Source organism: Prionailurus viverrinus, chromosome D1 (assembly GCF_022837055.1).
Source record: "Prionailurus viverrinus isolate Anna chromosome D1, UM_Priviv_1.0, whole genome shotgun sequence".
Classification (NCBI taxonomy): domain Eukaryota; kingdom Metazoa; phylum Chordata; class Mammalia; order Carnivora; family Felidae; genus Prionailurus; species Prionailurus viverrinus.
In genome coordinates this window covers 29,199,973-29,219,991 of record NC_062570.1, presented here as the reverse complement: position 1 = coordinate 29,219,991, position 20,019 = coordinate 29,199,973, and the positions used below count along the sequence as shown (strand labels likewise).

Here is a 20,019-nt window from a genome sequence, read left to right as displayed (position 1 = left end):
AATGCACAATATTTTGTATCATGAATTCCAATCTTCACAAGTGCCTAGGAATAAAGCCTCCAGAATGTCTCACAAAGTCAGGTACTAAATCCATAAGGCTGTTCCAGTAACTCTGGATCCATCATTTGAGGCCACCACTGTTATTTTATGTTGGCAAACATTTATTGAGCACATCCTGCAAAACAGTCACAGAGTACTTCTGTATTCACTCTTTCTCCAATTTTTCTTCTCTAGTACAATTTGAAAACAAATCAACTGCTTTACATCTGTCTATATTAAAATATTAATTTATTTTGCATATTTATTCTACAAGTAGTTAGTATTTTGTGCTCTGTCTCCAAGGGAATTTCTACATAATAAAAAATTAAGATGCCCACACTGACATAGCCTAAAGTTATCCTTACATTTTTATTATGTTATTAATCATAACAATTCTCTTTAAAATATCAAAGTTTACTAGTGTGTTGGGCATTTCACGTGTATTCTCTTAGCTAATCCTCATAATAATCATATAGGAAAAACAATGAAAACCTCTTCTTTTCAAATGGTCTAAAAAGTTAAAGTGACTTGGACAAAAACACATTGACGCAAGACTCAAGCAGAGAATTTCTTTCTTCAAATGCCATACTATTTGGTCAACATGGTGTCTTATAATCTTTGACTCGATGTTCAAAACCCATTATTACAGCTTTTTGTATTCCTTTCCTTACAAGCTCAAGATATGAATATGGTTCTGTCCCTGGTTTCACAGTTTCTTGATTGTTTCTGTCTCTTTCTTTCCTCCCAGAAGGCCAGGGCTTTGTGAGTGAGGATGAATACCTGGAAATCTCTGACATCAAACGTGACCAGTCTGGGGAGTATGAATGCAGCGCCTTGAATGATGTTGCCGCACCTGATGTGCGGAAAGTAAAAATCACTGTAAACTGTGAGTTGACCCATTGTCAGGAAGTTTCAGAGGAAAAAATAATATAGGTATTAAGAGCACAAGTTGGTCATGACAGTGCCATTTTCTGATAGTTCCAAATTGTTTCCAACAGGAAAATACTTTCTCAGATTGTTTTGCACCATGAGTGTCCCCATTGCCATTTTGCCCCTGGAGTCTACCTGTGCTGGTCAGAACTTTTAGCTAATGGGGAGAATTGTTTACTTTGAATTGATTTCAAGGCTTAGGAAGATGCTGGGGTAAATGCAATATCTTTAAGCAAGAATTATTTTCCTAAAATAAAAGGTTATTTAACTGGGAAGGTAGGGTGTCACAAGAAATCCATTTGCATAACAGGTGACTAAATTTCCCTTTCATTTGTTTCATGAAATCATTCTGCATTTTCCTTCCACAGACCCTCCCTATATCTCAAAAGCCAAGAACACTGGTGTCTCTGTTGGTCAAAAGGGTATCTTGAGTTGTGAAGCCTCTGCAGTGCCTATGGCTGAATTCCAGTGGTTCAAGGAAGATACCAGGTACCCTGAAAATGGAAATAGGGCATATCTGATGCAGAGCCAATGGATCATTCCCCACATGGAAAGAGAATGATAAAGGAGAACGATATGGCAAAACCAAAATGCGTTAGTCCCCTTTATAACAGTGTCTCCTTTTAGAACCAGGAGTGAAAAAATAGAGGAAGCTGGAAAGTGGGAAAATGAATTGACCTCATTTCACAACCTGAGATTAGTTGTAGACATGGCAGCCATCAATGACTAGACACCAGTAAATTTCACCTTTGAAGCATGAATATTCTCTCTTTTTTTCTCCTGTGGAGGCTGTGGTACTTATGTTTTGAATTAGAGACACTGGGTCAGTTAGAGGAAAGGTGTCTGTGAGGAGGGGAGCATCCTTATAAGATCCATCTCTGGTATCTATCACTTTCCCCTGCTTCTCTGTTTGCTGTTTCACTCTATCTGTAGAACCAGACCAGCAATACCTTCTCTTATTGCAGGCTAGCCACCGGTCTGGGCGGCGTGAGGATTGAGAACAAAGGCCACATATCCACTCTGACTTTCTTCAATGTTTCAGAAAAGGATTATGGAAACTATACTTGTGTGGCCACAAACAAGCTTGGGAACACCAATGCCAGCATCACACTGTATGGTGAGTGCAGGAAGCCTGGGTGCAGTGGGATCGGGGCATGTAGAGGGAGAAAGGCTGGATTTGCTTGGCCTATGTTCATCCATACTGTTCAACCCACCACCCTTAGATATGAAATGCTTCTCCCTGTCATTCTCCTAAGCATGAACAGTGATGTTTGCAAGGTAATTAATATTTCATGGTCTACTGAAAGGCAAGGTTTGCACCTCACAAAAGGAGTAAACCCAATTCTGAACCAAGTTGAATGGTGGTTGCCATAAAGAGGATAGAACCAGGGAACAGTTTGATTGCAGTATCTAAAGGTCTGAGGGGGTAAGTTAGATATAATTTTAAGATACCTTATATAGTAAGAGTCTATAATTCTGGGGGTTATATTTATGGATTTGAACTAAGTCAACTGCAGCCATCATGATTCTCATATCGATTGTCATGTCATGTTCTCACTCACTGAGTGGACAGAGCAGTAGTCTGTGTCTTCATCACGATGGCTGCTCTGTCCAAAGCTGGAGCATCAAAACCTTCCCTGAAGGTCTTTTCCTCCCATATAAATGGAGAGGTCTCCAGAGTCCTGACTGGCTCCCTTAGAAGCCCTCATTTCTCTCTCATCCAGCCTTCCCACATTGTTGTGTCCATCTCTGTGTGTAGCATTTCACACCATGGGCCAGGGCCAGGTTGTTGTGATATTTCGTGTGTGTATGTATTCGTTTATTCGCTGAGATTTGGTTACAGGTGAGTGGGATGAAAAGGTATTCATCTTTCCATGTGTACCTCAGACCCTGAACAAGCTTTCAGCACTGACATTAACTAAACTTTGTCCACCAACCATCTGAAATGTGTGATCTATGTCTTTTGTTTTCTCTCTGCATTGTGTGTGCATTGTGCTGTGTGTGTCTTAGAAATAAGCCCCTCATCAGCAGTGGCAGGTGGGTACAGCATGTTCCTTCCTTCCTCTGCCTGCCTGAATGCCTATGCTTTTGAATATAAGCCTACTTTAAAGATAGGCTTGCCTGCTCGACCTCCCTGACTTATTTACCCTTAGTAGATAGATTTCAGGGAGTTTGGTTTGCACAATTTAGGTAACAAGCATGTAGAATATGATGGCTTTCACATAAACACTCACATTATTATACATTTTTGGGGAAGAGGTTCCCCCCAAAATCAATACACTTTGACTTGGTGGCCTGTAAAATAAATGAATACTCTGCTATTTCTGCACATAGCAGCACCAAGAGGAATGCAACCAAGAGACCAAATGGATTATCAAATGATTATCTTCATGGGGAAGTCACCCTACTATGAATATTTTATTCTTTTAGATCAAGGCAAAAGGGGAAAATGATTTAATTCTATAAACTTCATTTTAAAATAGAAATATTTGGGGGTCATTATTCATAATAATAGTAAGAATATTTACCATTTAGCAAATATTTTCTGGTTTCTATGCATTATGTTAGCCAGTACTGTGCAACATAGGTTACTAAGTCCATTTTAAAGACGAGTAAAAGGAAGACCAATGAGGTTAATTAACACTGAGGTACACATACCAGTGAGTAGGTACTGGATGAAACCCAGAAGTGGATGCTCCTTCAGATCCTGGGTAAATAGCATTCAATGAACACATGCACACACTCACAACGATGCAGCAGTACGTGCTCATCTGTGCTTCCAGAGGCAATAGCCTTACAGCCCTATTTCCTTATGCTCAATCTCAATCACAAAGAAAGTGGTGACATTTAAATTTTTCAGTCCTGGAATCAGCTCTGTAACTGTCACTTTTTATAGCTCTGGATCTAGGACAATTACAGGCCACCAGCACTGCCCACATTTTAATGTCTATGAATGTCCACGTCTTGGTCTTGATTAAACGGAGGGGAAATGGTGGGATGGGTGTGATGCTCTGCTCCTCAGCCTACCATGACCCCCTCAGAAAGGTCATGAGGGGTAATGAATATGACCAAGAGAGGGAACCTAGGACTGACAACTGAATAATCTAGGTTCTTGCACCTCCCAACCACTAATGAAAGAGGTGTGTCATAGCAGATAACAGCAATGTATCTTAAGACTGTATCACCATGCCAGGGCTGCCATAACAAAATATCGTAAACAATATAAATGTATTTCCTCCCAGTTCTGGAGGCCAGGAGCCCAAGATAAGCCAGGAAGACCTATCATCTGGTTTTGATGAGGGTTATAGATGACCACTTTGTCCTCACATGGCATTTTTTCTGAGTGTGTGTGGTGTGTGGAGAGATACAGGCAGAGATGGCAATGGAGGGGGTGAGGGAGAAAGAGAGGACTCTCTCATATGCCTTCTTACTAGGGCACTAATGCTATTGAATTAGGGCTCTAACATTATAACCTCAGTTAACTTTAATTACTTCCTTATAGGATCCATCTCCAAATACACATTAGGGGGTTAGGTCTTCAACATATGAATGTAGGGGAGATACAATGCATTCCATAGAGAAGACCTAGCTTCCATCTCCCAATTCAGCAGGCCACCTGACAGCTACTTAACCTTGCTTATCTTATTTTCCTCAGATGTGCTATCAGTACCTTCCTTTAGAAAGCTGGTGGGAGGACTGTATAACATCTTATAGACAGAAAGCCCCACAGATGCTATGTTTAGATGTGTGACTTAGACAACACACAAAGTCTACAGGCCTCAGTTTACAAAGCTAAAACTGGGATGATGTTTCCAGGCCTGCTGACTGTCATTGGGAATTGTCAATAAGACAATGTTCATCATGGAGGCATAACAATATGAAACAGCTGAACAATATGAAACAAAAGTATTTTTCAACACTTTGTGACACAGCCCATCTTCTCACTGCTTCCCTTGGTATGGCTGCCAATATTGTTGCTCAACTAGACTGTATGTTCCTTTCTTCTGAAGTCTCTTGTGCCCTTTACTACAGCAGTACTAATCCCCAGGATCCTCCCAGCCTGCTTCACCTGGTTAGTACTCACTCACCTAGGATCCCTTCCTGAGGAAGTCTTCCCTGAGTAGGTCAGTGCTCCATTGCACACTTTCTCATACAATGCTTCTGGAGGTTGCTCTCACCACAGTGCTTTCCCTAGCATTCGTCCAGTAAGTATTTGCCAGTATCTGCCACAAGTCAGGTGCTGTTCTCAGTGATGAGGACACAGGGCTGTGCCATGGCTACAATCCTTTTCTCTGTAGACTTCACTTGCTAGTTGCAATTTTACTTCTCCTTCATTTATGTAGTTTAAAATCTTCCCTCCCTTTTAGCCTGTATGCTCCATAAATGTAGGGACAATGTCTGGTTGGATCCTTAGAACCTAGCACAGAGCTCCATACACATTTGTGGGTAAGGAAAGTCTTGTTGAATGAATGGATAAACAGAGATTGGACGGTTGCATTGATGATGCCAGCAGCAGAAATTCAGCTGTTCAGGAATGAAATGTAGAAAAATGCAATAGGTCAGTAGTCTCAGATCCTCTCTGAGGCCAGGCTCTGCTGCTCACCAGCTGAAGGGCTCTGGGAAAGTCAATCTCCATGTAACTTATTTTTCTCCTCAGTGAAAGCATTTTAGAAAATATGTCCTGTAATTATCTGACACTATGCCTGAGTGGAAATAACTTGACACAAGATCAGAGTGACATTGTCCAGCTGACTAGCCCTTTCTGTGGGCCACGGGTGTTCCTTCTAGGCCTCAGTATTCCCATAATTGTGTCTAATTAGTGTTACCAATGATTTACTATGTGCAGAGCCACTAAACTAAGTGTTCTAAATAGGTTTTTTTTTTAGTTTTTTTTTTTTTTTGACAGCAAGAGAGTGAGAGAGTGGAGGTGGGCAGAGAGAGGGAGAGAGAGAATCCCAAGCAGGCTCCATGCCTGCCATCAGCACAGAGCCTGACATGGGGCTTGAACTCATGAACGGTGAGATCATGATCTGAACCAAGATCAAGAGTCAGATGCTTAACTGACTGAGCCACCAGGCACCCCTGTTCTACATGTTTTATCTCATTTAATGACTCTAGGAATTAAGTACTATATCCTGATTTTACAGAGGATGAAACTGAGAGATTAGGCAGCTTACTTACTCATACTATCTTACAAATGTTTGAGCTGAGATTAAAGCCTATGTACTCTTGTTCTAGTATCTGAACTCTTTTTACTGCTTTGATACAACTCACCATACTTGGCAACTCATCATGGACATTGGTAGACGACTTTCCAGATAGAAACCCATATCAACAATTAGCCTATGTGTGTCTGTTACCTATACCAGCATCTCCACTCATCCATCTAAATCTGATCCCATTCTTCAGTAAACATAAGGGTGCATATATCTTTTTGAAAAAGTGTTTTCATTTTCTTTGGGTACATACCCAATAGTGGAATTACCAGATCATATGGTAATTATATTTTTAATTTTTTGAGGAACCTCCTTACTGATTTGCACAGTGATTGCACCCCGTTTGCATCCCCCCAACAGTGCATGAGGGTTCCTTAAAATAATTTTAAAAATTCAAAAAAAAATTTGATTGCATTCTTTTAAAAGACATTTTTTACATTTACAACCCATATACTCATACTTCCCAAATACACACGCCTCCACATTCTCAGGCATGCAGCAGTGTTTGGCCTCAAAGAATGTAGGATTGTTTTTGGAGACCCTTTTGACTCTGCACTGTGACCCCATCACAACACATACTCAGAACAGGGCTCTCACACAAACATACCTTTATCTATTTCCTACCTGCATGCGAAGAACAAGGGAAAATGGGATGAAAGCAGTTTCAAAAGAACACATAAGACAAAGCTTGTGAGACAGTAGATTGGGGAGTGGGGTGAGGCAGGACACGATGGGGCAGACTGTGAGAGCCAACATAGGTGGGTGGGCGACGCACAGAGACAGATCAGTGGATGGCACCCACATGAGGTGATTCTTCCCTCCACACCAGCTGCTGCCCTTCAAAAGCCACACTGATGAGATAGGTCAGGCAGGCAGAGTACAACTCACAGTGGCATTTTAGACTGCCTGGAAGTTTCTTAGTGTGGGGCAATGGCAGGTACTAGAAAGACCACAGAACGTTGAGAGACCAAGAACAAGAAAAACAGAGTTCTGGTCCCGACCCTGGTTCAGACAAACTGATGCTCTCTGTTCTCTGGTTGTCTCTGAAATGTAAGAACAGAACAAGATGGACTCTCAGCTGACTGCCAGCTAAGTGTTCTAAAGTTAAGAAACAATGGGGAAATAGTATTAAAGGCAGGTCTCCAAAACTTATCATTCACAACCTTGGAAATGGAAGCAATCAAAATGCTTTTTTAATGGAAAAGCAACCTGCTCTAAATATAAGTAAGTTTTATTGAGTGGATGCAGCTATTTGCAGGCCCACCTGGAGGGCTGGCACCTTAAAGTCTTGCCAGGCCTGCAGCAGCAGAGAGATGGCCAAGCTCAGCCTGCTGGCCCCAGCTCTGCCCCTCCATGAAGCGACTCACTTCTCTCAACTTGCCAACCCACTTTGCCTCCACTGAGTCCTGAGCCAGAGAGGCCCCATCCCCCTGTCTTTAAAGAGTAAAGAGGGAAGATACTGAACTTGATTACACCCAGCACTGCAGAGAGTGTGATGCGCTTAATGAGCCATATAAACGCCTGGATTACTGGAGCTGGCAGGGGAGAGGGACAGAGAGCGCATACAATGCCAGAAAGGATGGGGGGGGGGGGTGCTGCAGAGAGAAAAACAGATTTCTCACATTTTATCTGTGAAATCGTAGTGACACAAATTAGTTTCATTAAGAGTTAAGTATCAGGAATAGGGACAACTGATAGGAATCTTGCCATTGCAAATGAAAATGGCAAAATATTCCAGTTAAGGCAACATCTGGGCTCTGGATTTTTTCCTCAGGCAATGCCTCAGCCCCCCTCAGAGCAGCCAGGACTCCAGCTTACCTCAGTGGCCCCTGGAAGCCATGAGGACAAATCTATATTTTCTTTTGCTAATGGCCATTCCTCCAGAATAAATATATATATCAGGTTGGCTCTTCAAATTGGATTTTCTACAACTACAGGAAGCACCAGCCAATGACTCTCAGCCTCCACCCTTTGATGATTGCCCCATCCACTGTGCACCCCACCGGTACCTGTAGGCAGAGCCTCAGAGCCCCTGCTCACCCCACACCAACACCCTCCTGCCTCTACCGGCCTTCTCCACTCCTTTATTAGGGTGTGCTAAGAAGCACACCTTGCCCCCACGTGCCTCCATAGGAGATCTGGGGAATGGGCATGAGGAGTCTGGGGATTGTCTTTAGTGTGCCCTCTGTGTACCATCCTATATCTTCTTTGGCCTTTTCCTCCAGACCTCTGACAGGGAGATTCCTTGTTCCCTTCTCCACCTCTTCCAGCACCATCACACCTCAGTCTTCCATGTTCTGTCTCCCTCCTAAACCCAGCTGAATCTCAGCTCCAGACTTCCTGTTGATCCCCAGCACCCAGTCCTGGCTTCTGTGATACACCTGGATAGTGTGTTTCTTACCTTTCTGGATTGCTCTGCTCCTGGCCCCTCCTCCACCTGCCCCATGAGTCTGTCCAGGGAGCATATCATTGCAGTGGGAGGAGAAGGGATCTTCTATGTCTTCAGACATCTTACAAAGCAATATCGTAGCCTTCATTGCACTTGCTTTGGGTGCTTTAAAAATGCAGATTCATGGGTCTTCCCGCAGACTCATTTTATCAAAGTCTCCAGGGAAGGTCCTGAGAATGTGCTTTTAAAGCAAGCACTCCAAGGGAATCTTTTGCACACTGAAGACTGATGGTCTCTGACAATAGTCTGATAACTACGAAATTTGTATCTTTATAACTTTCCTTAATTCTGAGCTACAAACCACTCTCCGTACTTGTATGCACCATGGGAATCACAAATTCAATCTTTCTCAGACATGCCTCTCACTCAATTGTATACCTTGTCTTCTCACCTACACACTTTCACTAGAATCTGTCTGGTGGTTCTGACTTCTTCCTCTCCCTTATGTTTACACCTGGTACCAACTTGCAAGTGGGCCATGGCTCTTCTTCTGGACTGTGGGCTCACCATTCCATTCTCACTTACACTGGGGTGTGTGTCTTCCCTGAAGAGTCATGCTATTCTCTTACCAATTCCTGCGTGTTTGGTGAGCCCTTTGCCACTGTGGGGCCAAGTGACATTTCCAAAACTTAAACTGCACCTGTTTATGTCCTGATGAAAATTGCCTACAAGGAAAGAATGGCCTTGGCGTTTGTTCTTGCTGTAGGATCCACCCACCCTTATACTTCACGCTCTCCTACTTCCTTGTATGCACCCATCATGCTAGACCACCTGTGTCAGAATGCCGATCCTATTACATATATAAGACTTGGACCATGCTTCTTCATCTCTTCTCATCCATCAATCCATTTGGATTTAGTTACAAAGAGGAACAAAGTCCACAACTCCATACAAACAAGTAAATAGACAGTTACAGTAGAATAATAGAATATACTAAATGAAAAGGCTACTAACTATTGAGTGTCAGCCAGACATGTATTAAAGAGCTAAGAACACTTTGAGGTAGGTACTGTTATTATTCTCACTTCAAAGAAGAAGAGAACAGAGCTCAGAGAATTCAGGTGATTGGACCAAATTCTCACAGACAGGAATTCTACCACAGGAGGAAGTGGAAAGACCAGGTTTTGCATCCAGGTCTGTCTGATCTTAATCTCATGTTTCTTTCTAAACTATACATATATTATGTCTTCCAGGATGCTATAGGGTCACAGGTGGAAGCTTTTGCCCTCTTCTCTGATAAAACTGCACTTCTCCTTTAAGATTGTACTCAATGTTACCCCATTCATAAAGTGTTTCTGAGCCCCATTGAAGAATCACTTTTCTCTTGGGATTTCAGAGCAGCTTACACTTAGGCTTATATCTTGTGTGTATTTTTTTTCTGCACTTACAGGATGCAGCACTGTATCTTGCAATGTTTTTTCCCCAGTAAACATTTGTCAAATTAACAAAACTTCCAGTCAAAGGGGGGAACCAATGGTAGTCTGAAACTCAAACAGTGTGAAACTCAAATAGCCAAAGAAAAGCCTAATACACAAAAGGACTTGTGGTCTTCTCCTTCCAGGGAAGTCAAATTATTATTTCTTTTTTTTTTTTTTTTTTTTTTTTTTTTTTTTAAATTTTTTTTTAACATTTATTTATTTTTGAGACAGAGAGAGACAGAGCATGAACAGGGGAGGGTCAGAGAGAGGGAGACACAGAATCTGAAACAGGCTCCAGGCTCTGAGCTGTCAGCACAGAGCCCGATGCGGGGCTCGAACTCACAGCCCTCACGGACCGCAAGATCATGACCTGAGCTGAAGTCGGCCGCTCAACCGACTGAGCCACCCAGGCGCCCCAAATTATTATTTCTCTGACACTCTCCACTTGCATTCCAGCTTCCATATATCCTATTTGGAATTTGGGTATCCCTCCCAACCCTGGGTCTTCTTTCTGAGAGAGACTCTATTAAACATTGCAATTCACCATTTAGGAAGATGTTCATCAAGTGACTTCTTCTTGCAAAGACATCTAAAGCTGTACATATTTGTCCATTTCCTGTTGATAATAATGTATATGATTTTTATTTTTCAAATCCACAATTTAAATCCAGGTGGGAGGGAATGAGTCAGAGAGAAATACCAATTGCTTTTGGCTGATGACAGCAGCGTAATCATTTGTATTTTCCAACCTGCAAAATGTCAACATATTAGAAAAAAAATGCAGACATTTCACATTTCATTCCTGATGAGGTTCCTTGTTCCCTCACACCCCACCCTCCTCTATCTGAATCATTGACATCTGGCTATTAGCCTAAGCATTTAGAACATAACACTGAGCATTCAGGGTGTGCTGATGTCAGCACACACACAAGAGCTTGTGGTTCAGCATAGACCAAAGTCTTGTCTCTTTCAAGTTTGTGATGAGCTGACAGATTGGAATTAACTTCTGATATTAACTTCTTTAGCTCTTGTCTTTGTGGTAAATACAAAACAGGGAATGCTAAAGAGAACAAAACAAAGATGGCTGCCTTTTTTGGCCTCTTTATCCACAAGTCTTCACTCTGTAAAGCCCAGTTAATCTTCCTTGTAAAACAACATAGTGCCATGTTTTCCACTGTAATTAAAGACAATGGAGGAAAAGTTCTCTTTGAAGGGGAATGAGGTGCCTTCATCAGCCAGCACTGCTGAAAATAGGTTCCTGTTTCACCAACAAGTGTAACACATGCATCCTCTAATTAGATTTCCTTGCTCCTCTTTTAATCACCAAGAACATCATTATCCTTTTGGTTCCTCATTAGGAAGGTCACCTAGTTCATATTCATACTTATAAAACCCATCCAAATTTCAGAACAAAACTGTATCTTCTTAGACTTCAGATACTTCATTGATCTCATTGTGCTATCACCAAGTTCAACTTGCCTGTGGTTTTTTTTTCCTTTCTTTTCTTTTTTAATGTGATCACCCTACCATCTGCTATTTTAGTAGAATTACAGAGATACACTGTAATGTTGCTGAAGAACCATGCCATATTTTCATGGCAATCATGGAAAGGAAAAAAAATAACAGTGACACCTTTGAATACCTTTATTGCCATTTTTAAGCTTCAAAATCTCTTGCAAGGCAAGATCTCATCAGTAAGCTTAAATATATTTGAGGGGAGCTTTGTGCTGAGTTTGGGTACTTTGATTTTCAAAACCTGCTCCTCCAGAGGGTTATCATCCACCGCTTGAATGCGGCAGCAATGTCTTTCTTCCAGAGCAGCTAGCTAGGCCTGTAGTCTGACTCTAGGTGAAGCCCTCAACCAAATTTGCTTTTTAAAAATCTAATATTTAATATTGAAAAATTAACCACCCTCTCAAAAGTGGACTTTATTTTATTTATTTGTTTGTATGTCTATTTCTTTATATCCTTCTCTGCTGAGCTTCACATCTGGCCATAAAATCTTCCCTCTGGCCCAGAGGGCACATGTCAATTGACCTCCATGCCATTTACCATTTCTTGAATTTATCTCTTGTCCATTTATGTGCTCTGTCTCTTCTTTCTATATTCTGAAGACTAAAGAATTTTTGTCTGCATATCTAGCCCCAAGGTATTTTGTAGTTGTCATTGTTGCCATTCATAGTTTGGTTTGTGGCTTTGCATTATCATTAAAGCTTTTATTTTAACAACAGTTAGCATTGAAAGGGTGGAGAAAGGACTGGATCAGGGGAAAGGGCAAAAATCGACGTTCTCACTTCCAATTTATGCCTGAAAAATATTTAATTAAACCTGATATTTGTATTAACCATTCTAATTGAACTGAGTCATTGTTAACCATAAAAATGATTCCCTAAATGTGCCAGTTGCCCAGAGGGAGTTGGGCCTCTAAATACACTTGCTTCTCTAGGAAGCTTTAATCTATGATTTGTAGCCACTTCAGGTCTTTTAAGGAGAGACCAGGTCACTTGCTTGCTCACCATAGCCAAATTTGCTTTCAGCTGGTGTTTGACAGTTATCCTTGACAACCTAGGATTCCACAAGGTCTCTTTATTTGAAGCAGGATCCCCATAAAAGATCCTATTTTAAGGATCAGCTGTTACTGTCCTGGTTTTAATTCACCTCATATTTATTCATCCTTTACTTCAGTGATCTTATACATCATCTTTATTTATTTTTTTTTTTTAGAGTACGTAATTAGTTTATTTAAATTCAAGTAGTTAACATACATTGTAATATTGGTTTCAGGAGTAGAACCCAGTGATTCATCACTTACATATAATACCCAGTGCTCATCCCAACAAGTGCCCTCCTTAGTATACATCACTCATTTATCCCATCCCCCAATGCAATATCTCTCCAGCAACCCTCAGTTTGTTCTCTGTATTTTAGAGTCTCTTATGGTTTGTCTCTCTCTCTGCTTTAATCTGATTTTTCCTTCCCTTCCCTATGTTCATCTGTTTTGTTTCTTAAACTCCACATAGAAGTGAAATCATATAATATTTTTCTTTCTCTGACTTATTTCGCTTAGCATAATACACCCTAGTTTCATCTACATTGTTACAAATGACAAGATTTAATTTTTTGATAGCTGAGTAATATTCCATATATATTATATTCCATATATATTATATTCCATATGTATACATATATGTATATGTATGTATATGTATAATATATATATATATATACACAAAACCACTCTTCTCCATTCTATACATTTAAAAAAAATGTTTTAGAGAAGTTGATTTTCTTGTCCAAAGTCATCCTGCTAGTGAGTACCAGCGTCAGAATTCAAATTCAGTTCTCTCTGACTATTGAATTAAATTCTCTTAATACTCCAACAGGAAGGGTATTATTGAGATGAAAGCAATTTTGGTTATTTGTTCCAAATGACTTTCTACTCAGAATCTGGGAGGATTTAAAAATTTTCCTTCCTTCCTTCGTTCCTTCCTTCTTTCCTTTTTTCCTCTTCCTTCTTTCTTTCCCTTTTTCAATTGTTTGTTGACCGATTTAGACTGGTAGAAAGGATATTCCAGGTCCTATTAAAGTATAAGCTTTGTCAAAGCACAGACTCTGTCTGCCTTTCTCTCTGAAAACAGAGACTGGCTCACATCAGCCTCCAACCAATACTTGCTGAGTGAATGGCAGTGGCTTTCTGAGGCTAGTGTGGGGTCCCTTACTCTTGCAAGGCTGATCCTTTGCCTTTGGACCATGCATGGAACTTGGCTTTGGACTTCTCCTATCATTCTGCTCTATGTCCCATATCTTTCCATGGTCCTCATGGTCAATGGCCTCTCTCAGCAACAAACCCCCAACTCAGGATCTCACCTCCTCTCTTTGTCACCAGCAAAACCACATCTCAGGTTTAACATACTTGGGAAAAATTGAAATGAGCCAATATTAGCCTCAACTAAGGAGTGGAAGGTAGCAGGTGTGGAGGCACCATAGTGGTGGTTACCATGATCACATGACTGGCTTGTACCAGGCACTATGCTAACCAGTCTGACTTTTTAATTATTCTGTAAATTCAGTATTATTACCTCTATTTTCAATAAGAAAAGTGAAAACTACCTTGTCTAAGATCACATAGCTGGCATGCCACAGAGTCAGGATTTAAACCCAAATTGGTCTGATTCCAAAGTTTCCAGGATTGGTTGCACTTTTATAGTGGTCATTGCCTTTATCCCAAAGGATATTTAGGGCTGCAAAGATGAGACAGAAAAGCCAAGGGGTACAGATGCATCTAAATCCTTTCTTAAATTTCATAGAAGATTTCTATTTTACCTGTGCATCCAGGGATTCTCTTCCTTAGACATTTGGTCCAATCTTTCTTTCAAACCTTTGTCCTTTATCCAAATGTATTTCAGGGTTAGTTTTTTGTAGTAGAACACATAATTGAAAATCTACCTCATGTTTCCAAATTCTGAATTCTAAGTTTGAGATAAGAACTAACTTTCTCCCTATTTCCACCAAGAAGTGGGGGGGGGGGGGGAGGAGGATGAAGAGGAGGAGAAAGAGGAAGAGGAAGTGAAAAGGAGGAGGAGGAAGTGGAGGAGGAGGAAGAGGAGGAGGGGAGGAGCAGGAAAGCACCATTTGAATTCCTGACCATGTTTATTGAAATTAATACTAGTATTACTTTGGATGCCAAGTATTTGGAGAAGTCCATGTAGCTGTTGTTACCTGAAAAAACCAAGTATAGGAAAACCATAGCCAGCTTGACATCTGAAGATGTGTGTTCAAGCTTTAGTACTACCACTGCTAGGCTCAGGTGAACTTTTCTTCCAGTAACATGCCCTTCCCTTAACAGATTCATTGAGCTAACATTTGCAAAAGCCTCCTACCAGCCTAACGGACCAAACATAAGTCCTGAGTGATCATGGAATCACACCAATTAGCTAAACAGTGGTAATCTATATTAAAGCACAAAGAAGCACATCACTAATCAGGTGAGTGGCCTCTGCAAGAGGAAACCCTAAGGGAGACACCCAAACCAAATGCTTTCTTCATTAATAGTAAAATGAGGGTTACTGTAATGATGATATTAAAAAAAAAAAAAACTGCTCATAGCTGATGGCTTTTATTTCACATTCCTCGAACCTAGAGAGTGGTACACAGATGTGAGCCTCTGTTCCTGCTCTGAACAAGGTACAAGCACCATCCTAATTTGGTCCAGCTACCAAAACTTTTTTTTTAAATTTTTTTTAACGTTTATTTATTTTTGAGACAGAGAGAGACAGAGCATGAACGGGGGAGGGTCACAGAGAGAGGGAGACACAGAATCTGAAACAGGCTCCAGGCTCTGAGCTGTCAGCACAGAGCCCGACACAGGGCTCGAACCCACGGACCGTGAGATCATGACCTGAGCCAAAGTCGGACGCTTAACCGACCAAGCCACACAGGCGCCCCTAACTACCAAATCTTAAATGTATACAGGATCCGTGAGGAAAGAGATGCTAATTTTAATCTCCATTATAGTGGATTAGATTAACACATTGGCCAGACTAGCTCAGCCACTCCTCATAGATTGATTGGTCAAAGGCAGTTTGGCGTTAAATTACCATATTGTCTGATATATAAAGCAAGGCTTATCACACCTGCTGAAGAGTAAAGCTCCTTGGAGCTGCATAGAAAATGTGGCCACAGAAAAGGAAGCCCTGGGGTCCAGGAATGTTTGGTGCCCTCTTGCTGTTTTAGGAGATGACATGCTGACGTGCAAAAAGCCACAGTAGTGATGGTTTTGTACCAACTGGAAAGGGCCATCTGGTTGCTCACCAGCTGCCCCTTCTAGTACCAGATGTAAATTTTCCATTCATACAATTACTCAAAATGCTAATAGGAGAAGAGCTTTAAAGGTCTCTGACCCCAACCTTCTCTACTTTTTTAGATGGTAGAACCAAGGCCAGAGAGGGGATGCCGGTCAGCTAGGGAGCAGCAGAGTCATACAGAGAAATTAGGTCCTCAGATTCCTCACCAGTTGTACTTACCAATTCATGTGGCTGTGGTCCTCAGAAAACATGCACAAAGGGTCATTTTCCACAGAAAGCAAGTCGAGTGGAAACAATCAAGGGTACAGGCTCTACAGAAAGAGTGACTCAATTCTAATCCAGCTTTATGTGTATAAGTTGTGTGACCATAGTGAGGTACTTAACTGTTCTGTTCTTTAGTTTCTCCATTTATAAAATGGACATGCCAGTAGTCCATAACTCATAGCCTTTTGTGAAGATTAAATGAGTTAATATGTGTGTAGCATTTAGAATCCTGCTTGCAACTTAGAGAACACAATGCAAATGCATGTTACCATCATCATCCTAGGCAAGCTGAGCAGTCTCTATGTCTGCTAAGTCACACTCACAGTTTGGCTTCCACTCTACGGAACACTCAACTGAAGTTTAACTGTGGCTATAAACCCTCTGCCTGATCAGTAATGAACATCTTATTGCAACTGCCACACACCACCAGAAACATTCATTTCTCTTTATGATTCTACCTCCTTCTCTCTCTGTACCTCACCCTTCATGCTTTGCCTTCCTCATATACTGTTTTTCTTTTCTACTTTGTTTTAGCTATATCCCACCTTGTGCTGGTAGCATGGCATCTACAGAAATGCTTAAATCCACTGGTAGAACTTGGAATAAAGTGATTCCTACACTAAAGATCTCTGTCTCTTTAGTGTGGAGCTTATTAATCTTTCAATTGTTTCTTAAGTTAATATCAGCATCATGAATTAGACAAAGATACACACAGACACATAGTTTAATGCATGTCCTCTCCATATATAACATTATTATTATAATAAATATTATATTAAATATATAAATAACATAAATAAACATATAAATAACATTATAAATATTATAAAATATATTTGATAGATACTCTTAAGGAGACATATATATCTTACAAATCTATATTGCTCATTTTCTTATAAACTCATTTAAAAAATGTAAGTCTTTCATTTTTTGAAGAACACAATATAGAGAATTGCTTTGGGCTCCATCTTGGGCATTTTTCAACTCCGTACATTCTGTAGGCCAGTATGGCTCCTTAGGATATATGTCTTGACTGATGGAGCCTCCAGAGTCAGGCTACTTTTCATAAATATGTATGGAGCCTTCCTGGAGATGATAGCACTGGGCTTGTGACTGGATCCTGCCTTTTTTTGTGAATGCTCTATAAAAAAAGTGCACAACAATATGAACCAGACTCTCAAGCTAGCAAGTAAATGTGAATTTTTAGTCAATAGGAGAATTGTGTACATTGTAAATCAGAGGAAGGAAATATATCCATGTGAAAATCCGTACACTGGGAACAGTTACATGCTCATTGCTAAAGTGAGGGGCCTGTACTTCCCAAAGCAAAAGGTTAGCATCAGTCCCTTCCTAGGCAAGGCAGGGATCTACACCATCATGCTGTCTTGAGACTCTGTACCAACTGTGCTTCTTAAAGTAATCATGTCTATTTCCAATAAGCCAATTTGCTTCTAAAAGGATCAGGGAAGTCCTGTCTTGAGAAGGTAAAAAAAAAAGCCATGCTTGTCTTATGTGGCTCCCTTTCTTTGCCACTGGCTCTACAGGAATGACTCTTGATGGCTTCTCACCCCTGTCTTATACTTGATTCCATGTTCCCTGGAATCCTCTCTGCCTGCAAGCTACTGGTGTCTTGCTTATGACTGCAGTTTCTTATGCTTTGTAAATAAAGGTGATGGAGGAATACAAAGGTGAATTAGATGCTGATCCATGTGCCCTGGGTGCTTGAAACAGACTAGGACAATCCCATTTCATGTGGTTTGTTTTCTCAAAGGTGGCAGATTAAGTGAAAGGACCAACACTTGTGACTCAATGGTCTTGTCTTACAGTGGAGCATGGATGACTCACTAGGGGCATTTAAAAGAGCCAAAGAGGCCAGAAGAAAGGGCAAAGGGAGAACTCTATCAGGCCACACCATTAGGTGGCAATGTGGACAGAATACAGAGTCTTTGTGGCCTTTGGAGAGGCACTGCTACTGCTGGGGTAAACCCATAGTCTCTAAAACTCTAGAGTGTAACAATCCATTCTTCCTCAGCTACCTCAGGAGGAGCTTCCACAATACCTAAGTTATACAGGATAAAAAGTTGGCCACACCAACACATGGACTCCTGTTGCTCACAAAATGTTCCCATTTCTGTCTCCTCCTTTCTTCTACCTGCTTCTCTCCACTGTGGACCATCTCCCTCCCCTGTTTTGCTGCTCCCATCCCTGTCTGTTCTGGACACCTTTTCCATAGTTAGATGTGCTGCTTATGGAGCAGCAGTCAAATCCTGCCATGCCACTTAGCTCTGTCTGCTATTCTAACTTTTCAGCCAATAGGCCTAATGACTGCCATTGCCTCCCTCTATCCCTTTTATTTTTTAAACCCCAGTCTTTCAGAGCAGGCTGTAGTGGTGGGTATGTGAGCGATTTGCCCCTTTGAGTTTCTAAATATTCTCAGTGGGTGCTTTCCATTTTTCCAGATTTCGAGGGATCAATGGTGGGAGGTGGGAGATGGGGGAATGCTCACAGAGAAGCATGTGTGTATATCTGCTTGTCAGGGAGTAAGTATGGTATCCTTTGAGTGCATGCTAATGGGTCTGTCTCTCTTTCCCCTACACAGGGCCTGGAGCAGTCATTGATGGTGTAAACTCGGCCTCTAGAGCATTGGCTTGTCTCTGGCTATCAGGGACCCTCTTTGCCCACTTCCTCATCAAGTTTTGATAAGAAATCATAGGTCCTCTGAGCAACGCCTGCTTCTCCATATCACAGACTTTAATCTACACTGCGGAGGGCAAACAAGTTTGGGCTTCTTTTTGTTTGTTTCTGTTCTTCTTGTTTTTTTGGGGGGAGGGTTGGTTTATTTGAGTTTTTCTCCAGTTTGAATGAGTGGGGTTGGGGGGATGGGTGGGCTGGATTCTACCATGTTTAGGGTAATCATTCATTGGTGTGTCCAAAAATGGAATCTATCCCTGCTACCTGGGCCCTTTCCTTTCCTCTGCTCCTCTCCCCATCATCATCACTACGAACCTCTCCTCCCCTAACACACCAAACCATAAGCTCCATTTGGGCAAAAAACGTGCCTCATGATAAACACCCTGAAGACACAACTTGACTTACAATGTAGTGCACAGCAAGAGTTATATCCAAGTGTCCTATTATCTGTGTCTTTTAAGCTTTGGGCCATTTTCTTTATTATAATGTACATATCCCTCCCTCCATGTTTACTATTATCTAATTACATTGGGGTTCACATCCTTTCTTTCTGGGAAGGTCTGAATACACCCATATCCATATATGTGTATATATACACATATATGGATATTCTTGTCACCTTTTCTAACCACTCTGTCCTATTCACTTGCTCTATCACTATGTGGGTTAGAAGTTTGGGGCTATTCACACAACCTAAAAGTAAAAGTTTAGAAGTCACTTGACCAAAAAAGAGGGGAAGCATTTTGATGACAGTACTTCCTTTTTAAAACTGCTAACTCATAAAACAAAATGATCTATGGATGACTGATTATTTAGGGCTTATCAAGCTATCACAGGAATCATATGGTTATCCATCTACTTGACTGTGTGACTTATCTCTCCCTCCAATTATCTACCCACCCATCTTTCTCTGTAGCAATCTATTTACTCTATTTATCAATCTATCAATGTAATTATCCAACACTTCTCTATATTTCTTCCCTACTACTCACTATCAATTCATCACCATATTAATTTCTAATCATATTGTGTCTATTTCACTATATTCATTTCTCCTCTACCTTCAGCAGACACTGGCATCTTCAAAATTACCTATCAACTTTCATATGAAAGCCAATGGTCTCACAGGCTAACAGCATAGAAAAGCAATATGTCGTGGACTCTTTGGAAGGTGATATCCCATCCACCTTCCAAAGTAGATGTCATTA

The 20,019-nt window shown here is 41.0% G+C and overlaps 1 protein-coding gene across 2 annotated transcripts in view; it reads left to right on the top strand.

Annotated features, from left to right (window-relative positions):
• LOC125147204 (opioid-binding protein/cell adhesion molecule-like) overlaps positions 1–18,936 on the top strand; it is a 1,066,615-nt gene extending 1,047,679 nt beyond the window's left edge. For both annotated transcript variants that reach the window (XM_047824290.1, XM_047824291.1), the window contains 4 exons: positions 788–925; positions 1,338–1,458; positions 1,935–2,086; positions 18,720–18,936. In XM_047824290.1, the coding sequence (XP_047680246.1) occupies positions 788–925; positions 1,338–1,458; positions 1,935–2,086; positions 18,720–18,820 (512 nt within the window). In that variant the 3' untranslated portion in view covers positions 18,821–18,936. The remainder of the gene's footprint in view (positions 1–787; positions 926–1,337; positions 1,459–1,934; positions 2,087–18,719) is intronic.
• The last annotated feature ends 1,083 nt before the right edge of the window (positions 18,937–20,019 follow it).